We start from the raw sequence: 22,266 nt of genomic DNA, 5'->3' as shown, positions 1-22,266 counted from the left end.
CTCTCAGCTGTGTGTCAGTGCTTTGGGACCTGCACCTATGAGGTCTGTCTGCCCCAAAGCAGAGAACACAGCACCTCACGGAGCCTGCAGCCTGTCTGCCCTCCCTCTTACCTCTTGGCACTGCTGCTAGGCCAATCTCTTCCCCAACCTTGTAACTGCAAACTGATAACCCCAGAACCCACCTGACGAGGCTGTCGCAAAGATTCAATGAGCAGATGTGTGATGGCACTCAGCACAGTGCCTGGGATACTGGAAGAATGACTTCTGCTTCAGCTCACATTACTTTCTCCATCTTGTTCACACAAATGCTTGACCTTATCAGCTCTTCCTAAGAAAACAGGCTCTTTTCTCAAATACCTTTAGCTATACATCAAAGCAGGGAAAACAGCTTGAAGAGTACGGCAGCTGCTAAATAACCAGGGCAGTCCGCGTTAAGCAGAAGCTCTAAAAATCACAGTGAGTGGTCCTATTGTCAGCTTGGAAGTATAAATCTGGTGGCACGCAAAGTGATCCTAAACATTTCACACCGTTCTCAACCCTGGGCTGATTAAGCCCCTGTCCTTGTAGCCTACACCAGGAAACCATGTACCAAATAAAACCGCAAAGTCACCAGACCTGCACTTTTTAAAAAAATCTCAAATTAAAAAAAAATCGAATGGAGAATCATTCAGAGGGGAACTCCAGAAGCACCTGATCACTAGTGGATGGGAAGTGTGAATGGCACACCTCATTCAAAAACTCCTCGTTCAACCAGACTTCCAGCTTCCACATTAGCAAAATCGACAAGGATGACAACGTGTGCAGGACCTTGGAAAGTCTGGTCAAACGTCCATGTTGTACTGAGACCTGGAGCGGCTGAGTGATGGGCCTGTGGCAGTGACATCCCAGGACAGCTCACTTCTGTCCCTACCCCCTTCCCCTTACTACCTAGGTCTAACCACTTAGCTGTTGGTCAGCAACAGGATTCCCACTTGGTTAGGGCTTTACCAAATTCTTTCAACAAGCCAAGCATCACAGAGACTCCCTACCACATCCCCCAAAGTTCCTAAGGGGCCAGACCATCTTCTAACATCCTCGGAAGTCAATGGTGAGGCTGGAATGTCCTTCCCCACTTCTCTAAGACCTCAAGCTTCTATGTCTTGATGAAGAGCTGCCAACTCTGGGGAGCATTCCGTGATCCCTCCATCTGAATTCACTGAACTCCCTCCTCTATGCTCCAGCTGCACGCTGCTTAGGACTCATTTCGTTGTTTGCTCTTGTGTCTGATGGTCAGTGTCTTTACTACCTTGTGTCTCCTACCGTTAGAGGGTAACGAGGAAAGACACATTTTCCTGTGCACCACTGTATCCCTACTGCTTAGCACAGTGTGCCTGGCAAACAGCATGTTCTGTGAAGGAGTGAATTCTGCTATGCAGCAGGATTGCCTGAATCTCTACCCAGGAGGCAGGCAGGGATGGCAATGTATTGGGAAGGGGAAGGAAACTCACATAACAAACTCTTGGCTTTTTACTGTTGATAGCAGACTCAATGTAAATGTGGATCTTGATAAAGATTTGGGGGAAGTTAAAGCACTCTGTAGCACCTCTTTGTGGCTCCCCAGCTGTCCTGGATTGGTTGTTTACATGTCTGGCTTCCTGGCTCAATAATAACCTCCTAGAGAGTGGGTCTTCCTCATCCTACACCCTCCCAGCCTCGATCAAGGCCTTGCACCCGCAAGGGGTAGAAAAAATGCATGAGTGAACAAATAAGTAAATGAATAAATGGTAAAACCTCTCCTAAGACTGGCCTGTCTGCTTTGATCAACTGATGTCAAGACCCAAAGTTAAGTGCTCAGTTCAGCTGAAAACCAAGAACAAAGCTTTGGGGTCAGGGTGGGAGGCAGGGCGAGCCAAGATATGAGAGCCAGACTTGGGAAGCTCCAGTGCAGCATGAGAAGCCAGAAAGCAAAACCAGAAAGAGGTAAGGCCATCCTGATAGATGCTTTCCTTGTAAAAGAGGTTCAAGTACACACTGGATGAACTTCTGAGTTTCCTGTTTTTAAAACTTCCTTGTGATGAAGCTGGAGCTGAACATCATCCCTTTTAGCAGTGGGGGTTTACGCATGTCTGGCATAATCATGTGCCTGTGGCTCAGTCCACGTGCAGAAGCACAAAAGAAATGTGGCGGCTGGAAACCACAAGGTCAGCAGGTTAAGATGGCTGGAGTACAGGGTTCTGGTGCTGCTGGTGCTGCTGGGCATCCACCCCCATGCCCGAGGGGTCCCAGCTCTGAAGTAGCGAGGCCAGGCCAGGTCATCTCTGAAGTCCTTTCCAGCCCTGAAATTCTATGATTTGTGTCCCAGTCACACAGAGTTAACTCTTAGCATAAAAGGAATTTTCCACAGCAGAAAGGTATTAGTTACTACAGGCATGAACTAAAGCACTGTAAAATATATATGCATATAATTTACTAGCATAAATACTTTTATTATTTGAGCACAGTGGTTTCCCAATAATTAGTGAAAAATAATCCTAAGTTTAAGTGGCATTCACTAATAAGATGTCTGCTCATCGAAAAATTTAAAAAGCAGAATCACCTTACCACTAAATTACAGTATTTTGAATGGTGTGCAGAGTTTCTCATGTGAGTATTTAAGTAGAATGTGCTGCAGAAAGAAACAGGCATGCTCTTTTCTGTTAGGTATTGCAATTGATCTGATTATGTTTTGTTATAGAAAATTAACCTTACTGCACTTTGGTTTCCTCATCTATAAAGTTTCAAAGAGTTTATTCATATCTAAAATGTAAAAGGTTATGTCCTGTGACCCCACAAACTCACTCTGCTTCTTCATCTGGGCCAACCGGCAGAACAGCTGAATCTGCCAGTAACCCTATGACAGATCTTCCTGAAACATCCAGGGCCTTGTCAGCAGCAGCCAAGGAGACTGCGGCACTGACAGACACCTGTTTCCCAGCACACTAGCTGGGATTTCCTCCAGGTATTAAAATGGGGGGAGGGGCACATATTTCCAACAAGGACGTCAAACAGTTTGGGTGATCTCTTCCTGGGTAATTTAAATTTAAATGTGTTCCCAGGAGTTCTGCATAAAATGCAATGATCTTCAAAGTAACGACACAGGTAGTAACTTGATATCCCCATTCTACAGAAGAACAAGCAGAGGCTCAGAGACAAGTAATTTGCCCAAGCAAAAAACTGTAAGTCTCCCAAGTTCTCCATGCTGACCTCCCACATTCTGTTTAAGAATTTGGAGACCCTGACAAGTGGGCCCCACCTACCTCTTTGTGTGAGGTGCTGTGCTGGACCTTGTGTACTCAGTTGCCCCAGGAGCCTCAGTTAACCCCTGCGAGGCAGTTACCATAAAAGCTCCATTTCAGAGATGGGTTTCTGTGATTATGAAGCCTGTTTGGCCCATTGGCCAGAGTGAGTCAGGGAAAGTCCTAGAGCTGGTCAGAGTTGGGTTCAAATTCCCATTCTGGCCCAAAGTCGATGTTTGAGACTGTAACTCTTAAAGATCAGTGGTCCTATCTATAAAACAGGGTAAGTACTTCGGTACCCTAGTGAGGGGGCCCCAGAATTTGGAAATCAGATCACCATTCCAGAATGAAAACAGACATGAACAGTTCCAAGAGGAAAGCACAGAGAAGCCAGATTATATTAAAGACACTGAATGAGTTCTCAGCCAGGAAGACTTGGCAATCATCTGACTGAGTATCTTTAGCCTTAATTAGAAGTAGTAATTATGTGTGAAATTTCAACGTGCCTTGGTTTAAGTTCCAGGGGGCAGGAACCAGGCACAAGTTTCACTACGTTTATCCCAGTACCTAGTCACATAGTAAGCACTCAATAAATGAACGAATGCAACATAGCTGAGGGAAGAATACATCAATCAGAAAGGCTAGCAAGGGCAGCCCAGAGAAATAAGGCTAACTCCACAGTGACCATCTAAGCTCGCCGTGAGGGGAAATATTTAGACGGCCTTCCACTGCTGATTCAGATCTCCCTGGAAATGTGCTCACAAGCTGGTCACACTGCAACAATCCGAGCCCTGGGGCCATTACTTGTATAATAAGTTTAACAAACTTGCCTTCTGGGTCACACATAGGTCCGTGAGCTGGTACAATCTAGTCTCCATGAGGAATAAGCCTGCTCTCAGGTGCAGCCGAACCTGGGACCACAGTAGGTTGGTAAGGTAAAGCAGGCCTCCTCACAAGGTCTCCTGTGGGCAGCCCTGCTGGCCACACCCAGGTGGTCCCTGAACCTCTGACCGAAGGATTTGCTGTTACTTTTCCATGAACACCTACTTTTGCAAGGTTGTTGTAAGGATGCAGGGAGTGAAAAGGACTGGCATAAGGTCCTCAATCAACAGTAAGATTACCATTGCTCTTTCAGACACATCTAATAAATGACTGAGTCACAATTCCACGCACAAAATGTGCCACTTTCTGTCCCACGAAGCTTATGGTGTAGAGTACGGACAGAAGTGAACTGAACGGATAGAAGTCTGACAAGTCTATGTAGGAAAGGGAAAGCCATGATGAGCAGGAGCAACCGGCAGAGCTCATGGAAGACAGACTACGGTGAATCTGCCCCAAGGCCACACTGCCCTCCCACAGGGTGGTGGTCATGAGCAGGTAGGGTGTGGTTGTCACAGTGTCTAGAGGGCACATCCGGCATTTAGTTTATAGAGGCCAACATCCCACAAGGCTCCCGCATCCCATGCAGTAAACTGTCCTACCCTACATATCAGCATCTCCCTGACCTCAAACACAATATGCAGTGACAGGTGAGGGACAAAGCAGTCAAGACTCAGAGGAAATGAGCACAGAGTTCGGCATGGGGAATGAGGAGGAGAGGCTCTGCAAGGACAAAGCCTCACTTACCTACTTTTCTTCAGAGCAAAAGGAGGAGCTGGTTGATCTAGAGAAGTAAGCGTTCCTTTGGCCTGTGGTGAATCGCATAGGGCTGTTCCTGGTACCATTTTGCTTTGGTATTTGCTCCGGCTTCCTGGTCAGTTCCCAGCCCCAAGCCCAAAATGCAAAGAGGCAGGATGTCCACATGGTTCGTGTGATTCCTTACCTCACCTACCTTTCTCCGAAAGTTGACATGGCCCTGAGGAACGGGGTGGGTCCCCATGTTGCTCATTTTACAGTATTGGAAGAGGTGACAAAATGCACATTTAGAAACAGCAGGCAATATGGAGAGGACTGGCACGGGCGCGCGCGCGCACACACACACACACACACACGCATGCGTGCGCACAAATAACAAGGAAGCTTTCTGGCTGAAAAGAAAGTGGAGCTTTTTTTTTCAAGTTTACAAGTCCTGAATTTGCAGTGTCAAAGGCAAGGCAAGTTCTTTGAATGGGAAGGGTAGCCACATTATGCACAAGGTGTCACAACTTTTCACCCAGAGAACTATAAAGCAAGCATGCATATACATACCCTGCTTGGGCACTGTCACGATAGGGCAGCACTGAAAATATACTACAGAAGGATCTTCTGCCACTGATAAGGACTATTCTAAAAAATAAAAATAAAAAAAACAAACAACAAACAAACAAACTAAATGCGAACACTCTTAAATTAAAAAAAAAAAACCATAGCAATTAAGCATTCATGGAATTCACAGCAATATTTGCACACTCCTGCCGCCTCCTCTGGCAGATGGTGTTCTGTGCTCCTTGCAAAATGCAACCTCAGCACAGCACAAGTACATGGCTTTCTCCTCATCCGAAGGTTAGCGCGTGTGACACGGGCGAGAGTCTCTAAGGCGCACACACGCATCATTTCTCTGCTGAGAGCTCCTGGCTGGGGGCTGCATGGCAAGACAGAGCAGACAGAGCCATGAGTCTGGGGGCCGGCCCAGTGCTGCCAACAGTCATGCCGCATTTAAACCACCCTTGTCTACTCTGCAGTGAACAATGCAAGAGCACTAGTGCCAGAAACCGTGAGCAAGAGAGACATTCAGATGCCATTACGATCGTCAGGTTTTTTATGTGCTGGCAGCATGTTAGGTTCTGAGAATAAATTAAGGGAACAATTACATAATCAGTCTTATCTTCCATTCCTGCTATAAAGAAACTACTGGAAACAGTTCTGCATGATGCTCTTATGCAATCAAAGGCCACTTAGGAAAATATTAGGAAAAAAACCTCAAAAAAGTACTTATCCTAGCATATGAAAATAACTTTTGCCAAAGACAACTGCTGATTAAAAAAATGAGAAACAAGTGGAGGATGTTAAAAAAAAATAACGTTCTTTAGCACAATAGCAACAAACATCAGATATGGAACTTACTGACTTTTGTAATCTTTTCCTTCAATAATCATGATGATACAACCAGAGAAACGACTACTACTAACTGTATCAAGGTTTGGAGATTCTGCCCTTGTTTTAAAACTGTGATATTAAACTGTCGACCTGCCTAGCATAAAGTCGGGTTCCCCAGCATGGCAGAGCAGGCCCTCTGTCTTCTGGCTCTTTCTGCCTCTCCGGTCTCAACAAACATGACATTCCTTTGGCACTTCATCATCCACCCATCCTAAAGGACTTGCTGTCCCCCACCTTTAAAAGACCGCTGCTGTTTCATACCCCTGTCCTTTGCATGCTATTTCTTCTGCCTGCTATGCCCAACTTGGTAGGCTTAGTGAACTCCTACGTAGTCTTCAAAACCTAGCTCAGAAGTCACCGCCCCAGGAAGCATTTTCTCTCCCTTCACTGAGTTATTCATTCCCTTTTTGGTGCTGTTGCTGGCTCCGGATTTCCACTGCCAGGAGTGCACCGATCACAGAGGGCTGCTCACCACTGCCTCCCTCTTCCTCTAGAAGGGGCGTCCAGAGGCTGAATACATGGCAGCCCCTCCATCAACAGTGTGGGCAGTGCTGTGCTTCAGAGCAGCACCTGAGTGTCTGTCCCCAGGAAGGCAGGACCACGGCTGTCTGTTCATCCCATGGGGATTCATCTGACATAGTTAAGGGGGTGGAAGCAATAGTCCCAGCTGCAAACAGCTGTGTCACCTTTGCGTGACTTTGGACCACTGAAAAACTCTTCTGAGCCTCAGTTTCCTCAACTAAAACGACAGGATAAAACTGCTAACTAGCCTATTGGAACGCTGTAAAGAGTAAATGAGTCTATCCTGGGAAAGCCCTCAGAACAGTGCCTGGCAAATAATGCACACTCGATAAATATTAACTGATTTTACTGGGGACCACCTTCTTGGGTTGAGGGAGGTTTCACCCTGGATTCTGAATCTCTTCAGAGCTCTCTGCTAAAACACACAGGCCCGCGGGGCACCTGGGTGGCTCAGTCGGTTGAGCATCCGACTTTGGCTCAGGTCGTGATCTCACGGTTTGTGGGCTCGAGCCCCACGTCGGGCTGTGTGCTGACGGCTCAGAGCCTGGGGCAGGCTTTGGATTCTGTGTCTCCCTCTCTCTCTGCCCCTACCCCACTCATGCTCTGTCTCTGTCTCTCAAAAATAAACATTAAAAAAACCCAAAAACACAGGCCTGCAAGATGTGAAAGGTGCACTCCCAGGACAGCTGAGGGATGACACACGTGGCCTGTCTAACAACCTACACGTAACACTCACACGGTGGGGGGGGCGGGGCGGTCTCTCTCCTCTCAAGGGAGAGGTTTCTCGTCAGATACCACGGACCCAAACCCTGTCACTGCTGCCAGAACAGAAGTGTCACAGACAGAGTGGACCACCAAGGCGTCAAGGGCCAAGAGGTAAATAAATTGTGAGCACACCACCTTGCGAAACAGCAACCAGGCTCCTTGGGCTCTTACTCGGAGAGACCAGAGACAGATCCTGACGCTGTAATGCCTATGTCCATTTATTTAAGCAGACATAATAATAATATTTAAAACTTACTAAGTATCCATTAGATGCCCCATTCTAAATGCTTCAAATGAAGAGAGCAAGTAAATGACATGCCAACAGTGACACACTAGCAGGTGAGACCCATTGGGGATCTGAAGCCATGCTCTTTGCCACTATGTGCCTTGATGCTTTGCCCTTCTCTAAGACTTACTAGAAGAGTCTGCTCCTGTAGGTTTGACGGGGTATTCATGGACTTCCTAGACCCAAGAAGTCTGCCTTCATCCACATTTTCTAGGGTGGCTTTCCAGCCTGGCCTGCAGGTCACCAGTTTAGGAATGGGTGGGGCCAGAGGGTGACCCATCACAACAGCCCAGATATGAGTTGCCAGCACCACCGATGCCTCACTCTCCTGCTCTGCTCAGCCTGGGCCCTTTTCCAGACAGAAAGAGGTTCTTCACACAACCCCCACCATCCCCGGCCATCCACCCAAGAGAAAAGCCTGGAACTGCCCATTCCTGGTGGTGCTCAACATCCGTGTCTTCTGCAACACAGAGGAAGGAATGTGTTGAGCAAACTCAACTGGCTTAGTGTTAGTTCATTTTCTTCATTACTTTGTGCTAACGTACGGTTCCTTCCCACACACTGAATTTGTTTGGACATTTTTAATAGGAACGAGAAAATGAGAGAACATAAATGCATGTGAAATTAAATATTCTTTCCAAAGTCCCAACCACAATGTGTCTATTAGCAAACAGGCAGCATTAGAGTTCTGCTAAATGAGTGCTCATCTGTGTGGTCCTCACCATTTAGGTCTAGGAGAGGCTAACAGCCTGAGTCTCATTCAGAAAAACATGTTATTCTAACACATAGGTCAGGTTTAGCAACTATGAATATGGAACGTTTTCCAGCAATCCAGTAGGGTTGGTCCTTTCAGTTGACCATTCTCAAGCAGCTGGAGTGGGGAGGAGAAAAATAAGGACCGCTGAATCTTTGGGCACTTCCCTTCCTTTTTGGGGTTGAACCATCCTGTTGACTTCCACTTTATGCAGGGTTCAGAGGAGGAATACAGAGCAGAGACCCACACAGCAGCTCTGCACAAGTTTGTGGCTGTTCCTGGGGAGTTCGAAAGAGCTGACAGAGTTCCCAGGTACGCATCCAACGTGTTTCCTGAAGTAGCTCTGAATCCAGGAGGGGCTTCGGCCTTAGCCAGAGCAGGCAAATAACAACAAGTGGCAAGCTCTCGCCTTCTGTCTCCTCCAAGAGCAACTCTGAGCAGTGTAAACCTAAAGGCAGGCCCCTCGTAACCAAGTGCTATGCCCCAAAGCTGGAGTGTTCCTGTGAATTTGCAGCTTTCCTCTCTGTGAGTACTGGGGAAATCTCCATCATCATGGTGATGTCCAAGAAGAAAATCAGATTTATTTGCCTTCTTAAAGTGCTTCTGTATTTGTGGAAGAATTCAATCAGATGGCAGTTGTCAAGAATGACAGAAGACAGCCAAACTCCATTTCCAGTGGGCTTCGGAAACTGGCCACCTCCATGTCTTGGCCTCCAACCGATACAGTTATTTTCTTGGATGCCCAAATTGCATGCAGAAAGTCCACATAATTTTCCTTTCTGTAACATTTAACACTTTACTTGGAGTCAAAATGACCAGAAAGCATTACACAAAAGATTGTAACTTCAAAAGAGGAATTAACTCCAGAAGGATAGGTCTTTAAGGAATTAAAGATCACATTTCCATACAAACATCTGCCAAAGAAGAAAAAAAAAAAAGACAAAAAACCAAAATAAAACAACAAAGGGAAAATCTCCTAGGGCTGCAGCCCACATGGGGAGAGCTGCTTCTGGATAGACAACATTTTTCAAACCCTTCCAGGAAGCATGAAGAGCACCGTCTTTCTTCTTCATAAAACTTCATTTCCTTGCTTAGGAAAGTGTTTCAGGTATGAGGAAACCAGGGCTTCAGGCCACAAAGCTTCCAAAGGCACACACTGCCTCTGAGATCCTGGAGTGTTCCAAACAGCCAGGAGATACACAACGGGCCCCATGGCTAACAGAGCACCACAGACCACGGTCATTACATCCACTCTCGACCCTTTAGACCGGAGCCAGCAATGTCTGACCAGGGAATATTTCATGACATCCTGGACCCTCAAATGTCCCCTCTTATGCCAAAAACTGGCTTTTTGTTCTATTTCCAGAATCCTGGGGCATCTCTGTTGGCTGTAAGAAAGTTCACTCTCTCCCAGGTGGAATATTCCATTATAGCAGAAATATGCTCTTAAGGACATAAAACAAGCAACTAACATTTATTCTAAAGTTAAAGAAAATCACACTCGCAACAATGGTGGATGAGCATGAACACAGCCCAGGGTGACACTTTAGGTACTGGGGACAAGTGAATACCGCATTCCCTAGTTCTGTAGCTCATGCCCTACACGAAAGAGAAAGAACACACTTTTAAATGCTGGGGTCAGCGGTTGAACTGTGTTCCCTAAAAAGACACGCTGAAATCCTAACATGTTGAAGCCCGTGGCACCTTGAACTTTGTAGATGTCATCAAGTTGGGATGAGGTCATCCTGAACTAGGGTGGGCATTAGAACCAATGGCTGGATTTAATCAGGACAGACATTGGGGGACCCTCCCGTACACACAGAGGAGAGAAGGCCACGTGACAATGGAGGCAGGGACTGGAGTGGCGCAGCCAAAAGCCAAAGATGCCCCGCCTGGGATTGCCGGCCACCCTCAGGAGCCAGAATGGGCCAGAGGTGACACTTCCCTAAGAGCCTTCAGAGGGCACACGGCCCTGCTGACACCTTAATTGTGGACTCGTGGCCTCCGGAGCTGCGAGAGCACACATTTTTGTTGTTTTAAGCCACCTAGTCTGACAGCCCTGGAAAGTGAGCACAGCTGGCGTGCAGTCACTTCATTCCCATGGCTGCGCAGTGCCACCCATCTCCCGCTCGGCCGTCTTCCCTGCGCTCGTGCACGGTTGCTGGTGCACAGAGAAGGTAAAGCTGTGAAGACTGATGCCAGAAAACAAATGAGTTTTGTGAAATCAGAGAACTAGAGCCTGCCAGGCACTTTCTCTTCCCAGCCCCCGCTCCCCCCCCAGCTGCTTCCTCCTCCCACAGTGCTATGTTACAAGCTGGGGGGGGGGGGGGCTTGACACCCCTCTCTCTCTTTCTGAAGGGCTGATTACATACTTGAATGAAAATTAAAACAAAACCAAAACGTTCTGTTTCCTCTATTTAAACTCTCATTAGCCATGGGTGGGGGCGATGCTTTTCCTCCTTAGGAACAGGCCCCTAACCACGGCATGTGCTGAGCTTGGGAGGTGGGCAAAGAGCAGACAACCTGCAGAATTCCAAGCCCTTTCTTCACAAAGAGATCTGTCTCTTCCATCCTGAAATGTAAGAAAAGCAATCTCCCAATTCTGGGAGTCAGAGGAAGGAAGGAAGAGAGGGAGGGAGAGAGGGAGGGAGAGAGGGAGGGAGGGAGAGAGGGAGGGAGAGGGGAGGGAGGGAGAGAGGGAGGGAGAGGGGAGGGAGGGAGAGAGGGAGGGAGGGAGGGAGGGAGGGAGGGAGGGAGGGAGGGAGGAAGGAAGGAAGGAAGGAAGGAAGGAAGGAAGGAAGGAAGGAAGGAGCCTGTGGAGAGGAGGGACCTAGAAGCCTGAGCACAAGGCAGGGCTGAGGCCACGGGCAGGGCAGGCCAAGGAGGAGCAGTGGGGTTCCAAGAGGTGAGAAGAGGGAATACAGAGCACCAGATGAAGGGAAACATGGTGGTCACAGTGATGTGTCACCCCAGCTGGTCAGGGTGAAGGAACTGGAGGCCCCAGGGCTGGCATGGATGGGACAGCAGAAAGCACTTGAGGGTCTCAGCTCAGTAGCCTGCAAATACAAGCTGGTGAGATTCTCATCAACGGATGTGTGCATCTCCTTCTCACGACTGCTCACACTGCCCCAATCTTCACAGCCCCCCGGGACTGCCAACACTGCTAGTACCCGAGCACAGCCCCTCGCTGCCGGCTCAGGGTGCACACTTTATCCCACAGAGCAGGAGTGGTGGAGGGCTCCCGAGAAATAGCTGTGTGTGCTCTTCCGCTCCTCTCTCCCTTCCACAGATACTTTCTGAGCACTTACTCTGCCAGACCTTGGGGATCAGAACTGACAAAGCCAAGAGCTCCCTGCTCACAAAGCTTCCAGTTGGGTAGGAGGTACATTTACACAGGGGTGGGAGTGCCCTGACTGAGAAGTAGAGGTTGTTATCTGAGGGACCGGTAACCTGGCCTGAAGGAGGCAAAGTGGGCTTCCTGGAAGAAGTGACACCAAAGTTAAGACCTAAGGGATAAGGGGCAAGGAGAAGATAAACTGGCGGAGGGACTGCCTAAGTCAATGCTGGGAGGAGAAAGAGCAGAAGGCCTCTTGAGGAACGCAGTGTGCAAGAAAACTCTGCTGACCTCCATGTGCCTGAACCACCAGGGTGAGTCACTCTGACCAACACTCACCACACACTCAAAGCTCAGGTGGGGAGGCTTGTTCTCTAGAATATACACTCTGAGTTGTTTACTTACGAAGAGTTAATAATGCACATCCCGAACCTGTTTACTCCAGTTGTGCTTGCTACTTATATTTGTTCAACAAAAGCTACACAAACTGATCAAATGTGAAGGGGAAAAGGAGATAATGCTGTAAAAACACCAAGTGCTTTAAAACATATTCAAGCAAGGCAAGTCACTGAAAAAACTGGGGGGGGGGGCAGTTACTAGAAAGATTAGGAAAACACTGAATATCCAATTGGATTTTGCACTTAGATTCTTGGGTCACTTTATTTATTTATTTTTATTTTTCTTAATGTTTTTATTTATTTTTGAGACAGAGAGAGACAGAGCCTGAGCAGGGGAGGGGCAGAGAGAAAGGGAGACACAGAATCCGAAGCAGGCTCCAGGCTCTGAGCCATCAGCACAGAGCCCGATGCGGGGCTCGAACTCACAGACTGTGAGATCATGACCTGAGCCAAAGTCGGGAGCTCAACTGACTGAGCCACCCAGGCGCCCCTCTTGGGTCACTTTAAAGAAGTCTAATCTGGGGGTGCCTGGCTGGTTTTGTCGGAAGAGTATGTGACTCCTGATCTTGGGGTCAGGAGTTCAAGCCCCACGTTGGGTGCAGAGATTGCTTAAAAACATAATAATCTTAAAAATAAATAAAATCTTTTAAATAATAAAATAAATCCAATCTGGACATGGCAGCAATAGGTGGGAATAACGGTATGTGGCTTTGATGCCAGAGACAGAGTCTGATCCATGGGCCCAAAAGCAAAGAAAAACCTTTTTTTGGCATCAAAAAACCTGCTGAATGGGGCACCAGAGTGGCACAGTCAGTTAAGTATCCGACTCTTGATCTCAGCTCAGGTCACGATCTCACAGTTTTAGGAGTTCGAGCCCCACGTCGGTTGGGATTTTCTCTCCCCCTCTCTGCCCCTCCCCCCTCTTGCACTTTCTCTCAAAATAAAATAAAAATAAACTTCAAAAAATAAAATAAAATGTCCTCAATAAAACAAACAAACAAAACAAGAAACCTGCTGAACGGATGACCACCAATATGCTTTAAGTTAAAGCACAATATTTCAGCTCCATGTGTAATTTCTGTGGCTATTTCTTCCATGGATCACTAAACTCTTCTCATAACCATGCAACTACTGTAAATAATTCTGCATAGCTAGATGGTGGCTTGGCAGTAGAGGAGGAGCAGAAACAGGTTAAGGTTGCAGGCCAGCTCCTGAAAGGCTTCCCAAACTGGGGAGGGAGTAGGTCCTGAGGCACAAGAAGCCTGGGGGTGGTTAAGATGGTGACTGGTGACCGTGACGGTGACAGTGACCATGACCGAAACTGTGGCTAGGTGAGCTCCCCACAACAGGACAGGCAGTGGAGCTCCTAACAGCCACGCGAGCAAGAAAGGGAGTGTGTCTGCAGGGGCTGCCCTAACAAGGGGCCACGTGCTGAATGGCTTACACACCAGAACCGGTGGTCTCTTGCTCCGGGCGGCCCAGAGTCCCAGTCCAAGGTGTCCACCAGGCCGTGCTCCCTCTGATGAAGGCACCAAAGAAGGGTCTGCTCCAGGCCTCTCTGCCAGCTTTTGGCAGTGCCTCAGCAGGCAGCAATATAACACACGGCATTCTCCTTGTGTGCAGGTCTGTCTCCAAATTTCCCCCTTTTAACAAGGGCACCAATATTAAGATTATGGGCCTACCCTGCTCTGGTTCAATCTCAACTAATTACATCTGCAACAACTCTATTTCCAAATAAGATCACATTCTGAAGTACTGGGGTTGGGACTCAGCCTAAGAATTCACTAACAGGGAGATGGGAGGAAAACAAGCCGAGCGCAAGTTTAAGGAAGTCTCCCCTCGAGCCCTGGAGCCCTCTGCTACCTGCTCTCCTGCACTTCCAGGATAGCACTGGTAGCTGTGTCGCAGGCCCTGGCCCGAAGCCATCTGCATTATGGTTTTCTCCTCCAATTGCTGCATACCACTGGTGGGGACCACGATCTGGTCTCCCCCGGGGCCCCCAAGCCCTCTCACCAAGCAGAGAATTGAAGCAGAACCACCAAGAGAAGGTTCTGCCCAACTCCCAAACTCTTTCTCTGTGGCTCATTTTACTTCCCGTAAATCAAACCGGTTGAAAAGCAACAAGTGCTTGTACACTTTGAATACATCTGTGCGTGCGAAGCACTGACAGTAATCCCTGCAAAGCTTGGTGCAGAGTCCCAGTATAACCTCCCTGTTTCTTAGACACAAATAATAGAAGCTAGCATGTGGTGCGCACCCCAAGGCACAAGCATCCCTGGCGGTGGTCTACGTGCCCAGCTCCTCCCTCGCTCCTGCCACTCGCAGCACCAGGGAAGGTGCAAAGGAAAGCCACTGGGTCAGCACACCGGGGGGTGATCCTGGGGGCCATTTCGGGCCGAATCTAAGTGAGGCTTGGGGATTGCCGAAGGCTTCTTCAGTCTGTCTGCTCGTAGCCCCCAGGCCTGAGGTTGTGCTGTCGGCTGGTTACAGACAGATGAATACAAATAAGGATGCCTCTGCGCCAGCCAGTGCTACTGGGGAATGGCGGGTTCTGGTTTTGTAAGGAGCAACAAGAGTTCTTTGATGGGAAAAGCCTGTTTGCGAAGGGCAGATGTTGCACGGAGCCTCACAGAAGAGGCTCACCATCTACCAAGTCAGATGCATTCATTTGAGGGAGAAAAGGCAATGCCATTTTTCCACTTTCAAGAAGGCCAGTCCACAACTTAACTAGGGGTTTTATTTTTTTTGAGATGTGCCATTTCCTCCAACTCATTTTTCAAACTAAACTAGGCTGACAGATTGGGACTGATGAGATCACAGGCAAGCTCTTAATTTAGTTATTACCCGTCCCCTGCCCTCCCTCCAAAATTTTCAGTATAAAAAGGAAAGGCTGCAACCTGACTTCAGTTACCATACTTTTACCAACTGACTTTGGAAAGCAGATAAAGGGCGCCGAAATCTTTTATATTTTTTCCTTCCTACTGAGTCCACACTTTAAAGACGCAATGGTCTAGCTCACTTCTTTGTCATTCTCAAACCCTTTCAAACCTCTTTGAAAATTCCTCCCAAAGGAGGAGACAGCCCAGTCAGTCACGGCAAAGAACATTTCTCTGCCTGTTCTGAGTGAAATGGTTCTCAAAGCAGACCCAGGAGGTGGGCACTTCCAGTGTACTTGGCAGCCAGACGTCTGAAAACCAGATGACTTCCAAACAGTGCCAAATAATGGCTATACGCCTGAGGGAGGGGGGTCACCCATCTGAAATGACGGCTCTTGTCTCCTATCATTCTCAAAGACAAATGTTTGTGGCTCGGGAACTGGAAGCACCAGGAGAAAAGGTCCTTTCCTAATAGGACCATGAGGGTCACTAAGACGTTCCTCAAAGGTCACTAGGCCACCTGCTAGTCTTTGATCTTCAGGCTTAGAGGCTCCACTTTCCATTCCGATGGCCCAGTTCTACCTCACCAGCAATCAGCTCTCCACTCGTACTAGCTGGCCTTGTAATGTTGGTCATTTTCAAAGGTGTATCTTGTCCCTGAGGACGAGGTTTGTCTTCACTTGTGTTTAACCTCTTGTCGCCAGCAGACAGTGGGGCTCTTAGCACAGATGCAGAGGAAATCGAAGGGTACCTGGCTTTTCTCTACTCAGCAGCAGATCCCGCTCGCCAACCACCCTCCTTCACAGGATTTTCGGGGGGCCTGTTCCAGGCACTCTGGCATAGGATCACTGTTGATCACTGGTCACCTCTCTTTTGTGACAGAGGGTTTTGCTCATATATTTGTAACAACTTTCTAGAGACCTCAAGTCATTTTTAGAAGTTTGTTCATTTTGAGACAGAATGAGTAGGGGAAGAGCAGAGAAAGGGGAAGAGAGAGAATCCCAAGCAGGCTTGATCCCGTGAGCCATGAGATCATGACCTGAGCTAAAATCAAGAGTTGGACGCCCAACCAAGGCACCCAGGCACCACTCAAGTCATTTTTAAACTTCATTATCAGGGGCACCTGGGTGGCTCGATTGGTTAAGCGTCTGACTTCGGCTCAGGTCATGATCTTGTGGTTTGAGCCCCACACAGGGCTCATTGCTGATAGCTTAGAGCCTGGAGCCTGCTTTGGGTTCTGTGTCTCCCTCTCTGCCCCTCCCCTGCTCATGCTATCAAAAATACATAAATCTAGGGGCGCCTGGGTGGCGCAGTCGGTTAAGCGTCCGACTTCAGCCAGGTCACGATCTCGCGGTCCGGGAGTTCGAGCCCCGCGTCAGGCTCTGGGCTGATGGCTCGGAGCCTGGAGCCTGTTTCCGATTCTGTGTCCCCCTCTCTCTCTGCCCCTCCCCCGTTCATGCTCTGTCTCTCTCTGTCCTAAAAATAAATAAACGTTGAAAAAAAAAATTAAAAAAAAAATACATAAATCTTAAAAAAATCTTTTAAAAAACTTGTCTCTTTCAAAAGACAATACACAATATACACATCTCTTAATTTTCTGTAAGAATAAGGTTACCAAAAAGGTCCTGCAATGCTTGCCCTTGATGGTTGGTTAAGCTCCTGTTCAAATGCAAGTCAGACCACACTGGTCCTCTCTGCTCGGCACCCTCCATGGCTCTCATCTTGCTGACAATAAAAGCAGACATCGTCACAATCTATCCTGCAGGACTTCTCAGGGTTCATCTCCTCCTCTCCCCCTCTCTCTACTCCACCGACACCAGCTTTCCTAAAGTTCCTCAGACACACTCGTCAGTGAATGTTCCAGCCTTAGTGACTCTGCAGTTGCCATCCCACCCACCTTCCATGTCCTTCCCCACTGGCGGGGACGGCACAGGGTTGGCTCCCTCACCTCCTTCAGACCTCTGCTTAAAAGTCTCCTCATCAGTGAAGCCTTGGCCCACCACACGCCCTGTCTCCACACCCCCAACCCCTCAGCTACTTCAGCTTTCCTCCACAGCACATCTGTCCCATCTCTGACAGGACAGGTTTTCTTGGCTGCCTCCCTAGCTAGCCAGTAAGTCCTTAAAGCGGGATCTTTGCTTCATTTACAGATACATCCCATCACTTGAAACAGTCCCAGCACAGGGCAGGCCAGTACCTCTACGGGTATCACTCTGCATTCTGCGTAGTTAAGGAACGACTCTATCGGCACCTTCTGTCTGGATGCACATGTCTCCTTCCCCCAAAACGGCTGTTTATATATAAGGCAGTTCACTGAAACGAGATGGACAACCTGGCTGTTCCCATTCGATACACGTAATCATCCATCCTTCCGTAAAGAAGGGGCTTAGAAAATCCTAGTCCGCTGCAGTGAGGCCATCCCAATACAAACCCAGTGTTCTAAAACAGGGCACTCAGGCTGATCGCAACACGGCAGATGGGACTGACCCAGGCTGGGTGCGAAAGCGATACATTTCCCTCCATTAGGACAAGTTAATTAGCTCACTCTGTAGTTCCAACACACCGCTAGGCTCTCTGGAAAACACGGTCTATCTAAATTCCACAAGATCTTTCACACAAACTTGTGAAAAGCCTTTATCCTGTACTGTAAATGATCATCTACCTCGACTGCATTTATTATCCCTGCTGAGTTTAATCTCGGTGAGCTGGGCCTAGCATTTCCAGCGATTGTGGGACTGAGTTGCGTGGTCCTCATCTGTAACATATTCTCCTTCTCTTCCTGCCTTTGGTCTCCCGTTTGAGGCGTACTGGCCTTCCCTCTGCAGAGGAGGCAATGCGCTCGAGGGAATACCATGTGCTATTCTTCTTCAACCTCCCTTCAGGCTGACTAGAGCCGGCTAACAACTTCCCGCTGCCTGCAGGTTCTCCAGCTTCACAATCACCCAGCAAACGCTGGCATGTGTGATAATGACGAACAGTCTAACATTTCTCCGAGATCAAGAAATGTCATGTCTATGGCAGTCTTCTCATTCACTACCCTAGTTATTCCATCAATACAGAGATGAAGTTAACTTAGCATGACTTTTTCTCAGTGAAGTCATGCTGACTTCTGAAAACCATCTGCTTCCCAGTCCCTTCCAGAGCTTTGCTCGCAATCCGCTCTAGGCTTGCTTGCTAGCCTGTGATTATTAGAACTCACCCTCTGCTACCACCTTAGTCTCTTCTTGACTTTTTGAAGGCAACATCTGGCTGCCATTCGACTTAGAACTTCTTTTATTCTCCATGGCATTTTAAAGATCATCTGTGTTTCTGAATTCTTTCCATTTCCTGGGATCTAGTCCCAAAGACTAGAACTCACTTAAAATGTAAGGCTTCTCCATTTGCTTCTTCCACAATAAATGTTATCTGTTTCCTGAGTGCCTCCAGTGTGCTGAGAACACTGCTCCGAGAACACTGCTCTGTTTACAGTCTGTACTTCACAGTTGTACTTGAAGCTAAAACAGCCAGCAGCGGACATTTGCTCTGTCCTTGTACCATTAGCCCCAAGAAGTTTACCATCCTTCCCCTCCCTCTTTTGAATATGGTTTTAAAAGGACCATAGCTATCGCTGGCATTTTCTTTTATTGGCACAAAATACATTTATATGTAATATACATTTGACCATTTTTCGGTGTACAATCTAGCGTCATTAAGTACATGCACAATACTGTGCCATCATCACCACTATTTCCAAAACCTTCCCATTGCCCCAAACAGCAACTCTGTGTCCCTTCACCCAGTCCCTGGTAACTGTTCATCTGCTACTGTCTATAAATTTACCTATTCTGGATATTCTGTATAAATGGAATCATATACTATTTACCTTTTGTGTCTTATTTCGGTCAGCATAATGTTTTCAGGGTTTATACATATCATAGCATGTATCAGCACCTCATTCCTTATTACGGCTGAATAATATTCCTTTGTATGAACATACCATATTTTGTTTATCCACTTATCTGTTCATGGACACTGAGGTTGTTTCCACCTTTGGGCTGTTGTAAATGATGTTGCCATGCTATGACCATGGGCATACAACTATGAGTTCCTCTTTTGAATTCTTTTAGGCATTAACCTGGTAGAAGAATTGCTGGGTCATAAGGTAATTTTATGTTTAACTTCTTGAGGAACTGCCAAACTGTCTTCCGTAGTGGCTTTTACATTCCCACCAGCTACGTATGAGGGTGCCAATTTTTCTTTCATCAGTCTTTCCTTCACTATGGACTTTAGGGCCCTTCACACTATTCTTATAAGTTTTCTTAAGCCATTCTTTTATTAGTCTTTAGTCTTTAGCTAATGGATTTTAAAAATTAGAATTCAATAGTTTTCTCAAATTTCACCATGACATGCTGTCTTATATTTGGATTTTTATCGCCCACCTTTCCCTTATTAGGAGAATGAGTTTTAAAATCCGATGCCTGGATGTGGATTCCACCCCCTACTTTCCAGCCATGCACTCCAGCTTCCTCCCTTGTTGACTGGGATGATGAGTGTTTTCGTTTCCTATGGCTGCAGTAACAAATTATCACAAAGTCAGTGGCTTAAAACAAAGGAGTTATTATGACTCTGGTGGTAACAACTCTGAAACGGGTCTCGTGGTGCCAACACAGAGGGGTTAGAGCCAGTTCCCACTGAAGGAAGGCTCAAAAAAGTACCTGTTTTCTTGCCTTTTCCAGGTTCTAGGGGCCGCCATATTCCTTGGCTTCTGGCCCCCTTCTCCATCTTCAAAGCCAGCCATGGCAAGTCTTTCTCACATCACTCTGACACTGACTCTCCTGCCTCCCTCTACTGCCTTTAAGAACCCAGTGATTACTTTGGGCAAACCCAGATAATCCAGGATAATCCTGTTATTTTAAGGGCAGCTGGTCAGAGACCTCAGCCCCCCCGCCCCTTGCCATGTAACCAGCATATTTACAGGGTTACGATATGGACATCTCTGGCAGGCATCATTCTACTTAACACAACAGCAATACCTTCCTCATAAGATTGTTTCAAGGATTATCTGTGTTTCTAAATTCTTTCCATTCCTCAAGATACATAGTTCTGAAGACTGAAAGTCCTTTGAAACCTCTGTCCACTCACTCCACAAACACCTCCTGAGTTGAGTTAATGAAATAAAGCACTTAGAGCCTGGTACCCAGTAAACACTCCATAAATGTTACCCATTATCACTTTACGATACTCATACTTTATAATCCCTTTGGACATGTGGTTGCAGCCACCAGAATCGACTTCGTAGTCTGAATTTTCTGAGATCTATCTTTCTAAAACCCAGCCAAGCACTGCTTCTTTTCACAAACATCAAGTCCGACACAACTTTCCCATCACCAACCTGTCTTTGTGTTAGAACAGAAGTGAAACCAGAGCACAGCAGCCCCCTTCACCACTTCCCCTAGCTGCCAGGAGCTGAAGCACCATGCAGGGCTGGTAAAGAACTCATGATGGCATGTGGTCCCAAAGGCAGAGCTGAAGCTTCCATCACTGGGTCTGTAACCTATGCCTAGGCTCCATCCTTCGCAGCCCCACCTTGCTTAAGGGTCTGCAACATGACCCCCAAACACCCTGAGCTTGGTGCTCTGTGCTTTATCCGCACACAAAGCCTTCCATCAGGTGCCCAAGGCCAGTCACACAGAATCCACTGATTCTGAAGGTGAAGGTAGTTTTTCATTAAAGCAGATTCCATCCTCCATCAGAACCACATCTTCCATTGAAGGTGCTCACCTCTACTTCACACATCAGTAGAGATTCCTCTAATGTCACAGAGAGAAGTGGGAGAACACGAGGCTGGCCAAGACCCCAAAGTTTGTTTCTAAGTGGTTACCTTTGATATTACTGATCATTTTATACCCACTTGGGCTGGATGCAAGTATGGTCTTTTATCATACTTGGTTCTCAGTTTTTTTGATTTTTTTCTCCTTCTCATCTTAAGTTGTGCTTCACACTCACAGGTTGGGCACTGAGTCTCACAACAGATGCTCTCCTCTCCCGGGGTCAGCCGCACTGGTCCTTGCTGAGCTTTGAGCCCAAACCCCCAATCGATACTGGTGCCTCAGTCTCACGGTCAGCGGGCTTGGGGACAGAGCAGCCTCAACACCGAGGTCTTCAGTTCCAGAGCAGCAAATGGGCCCCAGATGCGGGTGCAGTCTTGAGAGGCTGGCCTGTGATAGTCAGTGGTCACAAGGTGACTTGGGAGCTGGCACAACCATGAGTGGGAACTGCTGCAGGACTGGGCCTGGGGACTCTGCAGGCCCCTTCTCAGTCTCTTTCCCCAGTTAAAGAGGAGTCAGGATACCAGTACTGAGGCCATTCCATTTTCTGTACAGCCTTCTCTGTAAAGCCTCATTCCTCTCAACACAGGCAAGAAACCTGAGTTCGATCCTCACTGCAGGAATGCACCCTGTGGTGTGGTGTTGTGCATGCGCCTCAGTACGTGGAAGGTAGGAGATTCAGAGACCCCTGCTGATGCAGTAGTCCTCTCTTCCAAGAGCATGACCAGGATCCCTCCTCTCCACCGCTGCTGGACCAGAGCTCATCCACATGTCCCTCTGCCAGGACGATCTCATGCCTGCTGCCCAAGGGTGGGGGGGGGGGGGCAACTCTCCTTTCCTTTGTCAAAAGGCTGGTCACATCCTCCTATTCATCAGCTCTTGACCACAATTTCCTTCTGTCACCTCAGAAACCGTATTATCTTCCTGGTGTCCCCTCCAGTTCTTTCTTTCATCCATCTAAGGTCGATACACCCTTGCTAAAAACACAGAGGAAGGAGGGAGAGCACCTGCAGCCCTTTCATCTTCCTCTGGCACAGGAAAAGCAGCTCTTACCTGGGCAGATACAACCGGCCGTGGCACAAACCACAGCCTGTGGCCCCACAACAGCTCTCAGCTTGCTTTCCTGCCATCAATTCCAGTTCTCAGATCTTCAGATAAGCTAATAATCCTTCCTGGCTCCCTCTGAAAATTCCCC

The 22,266-nt window shown here is 47.7% G+C and overlaps 1 protein-coding gene across 4 annotated transcripts in view; it reads right to left on the bottom strand.

Annotated features, from left to right (window-relative positions):
* CABLES1 (Cdk5 and Abl enzyme substrate 1) overlaps window positions 1-22,266 on the bottom strand; it is a 114,190-nt gene that overhangs the window by 36,799 nt on the left and 55,125 nt on the right. For 3 of the 4 annotated variants that reach the window (XM_045041777.1, XM_023241812.2, XM_006938812.5), the window contains one exon: window positions 5,442-5,519. The exons of the other annotated variant lie outside the window; for it this stretch is intronic. In XM_045041777.1, the coding sequence (XP_044897712.1) occupies window positions 5,442-5,519 (78 nt within the window). The remainder of the gene's footprint in view (window positions 1-5,441; window positions 5,520-22,266) is intronic. 4 annotated transcript variants of the gene reach the window in all.

This window comes from Felis catus, chromosome D3, assembly GCF_018350175.1.
Source record: "Felis catus isolate Fca126 chromosome D3, F.catus_Fca126_mat1.0, whole genome shotgun sequence".
NCBI classification, from domain to species: domain Eukaryota; kingdom Metazoa; phylum Chordata; class Mammalia; order Carnivora; family Felidae; genus Felis; species Felis catus.
This window is presented reverse-complemented; position numbering and strand designations above follow the sequence as displayed.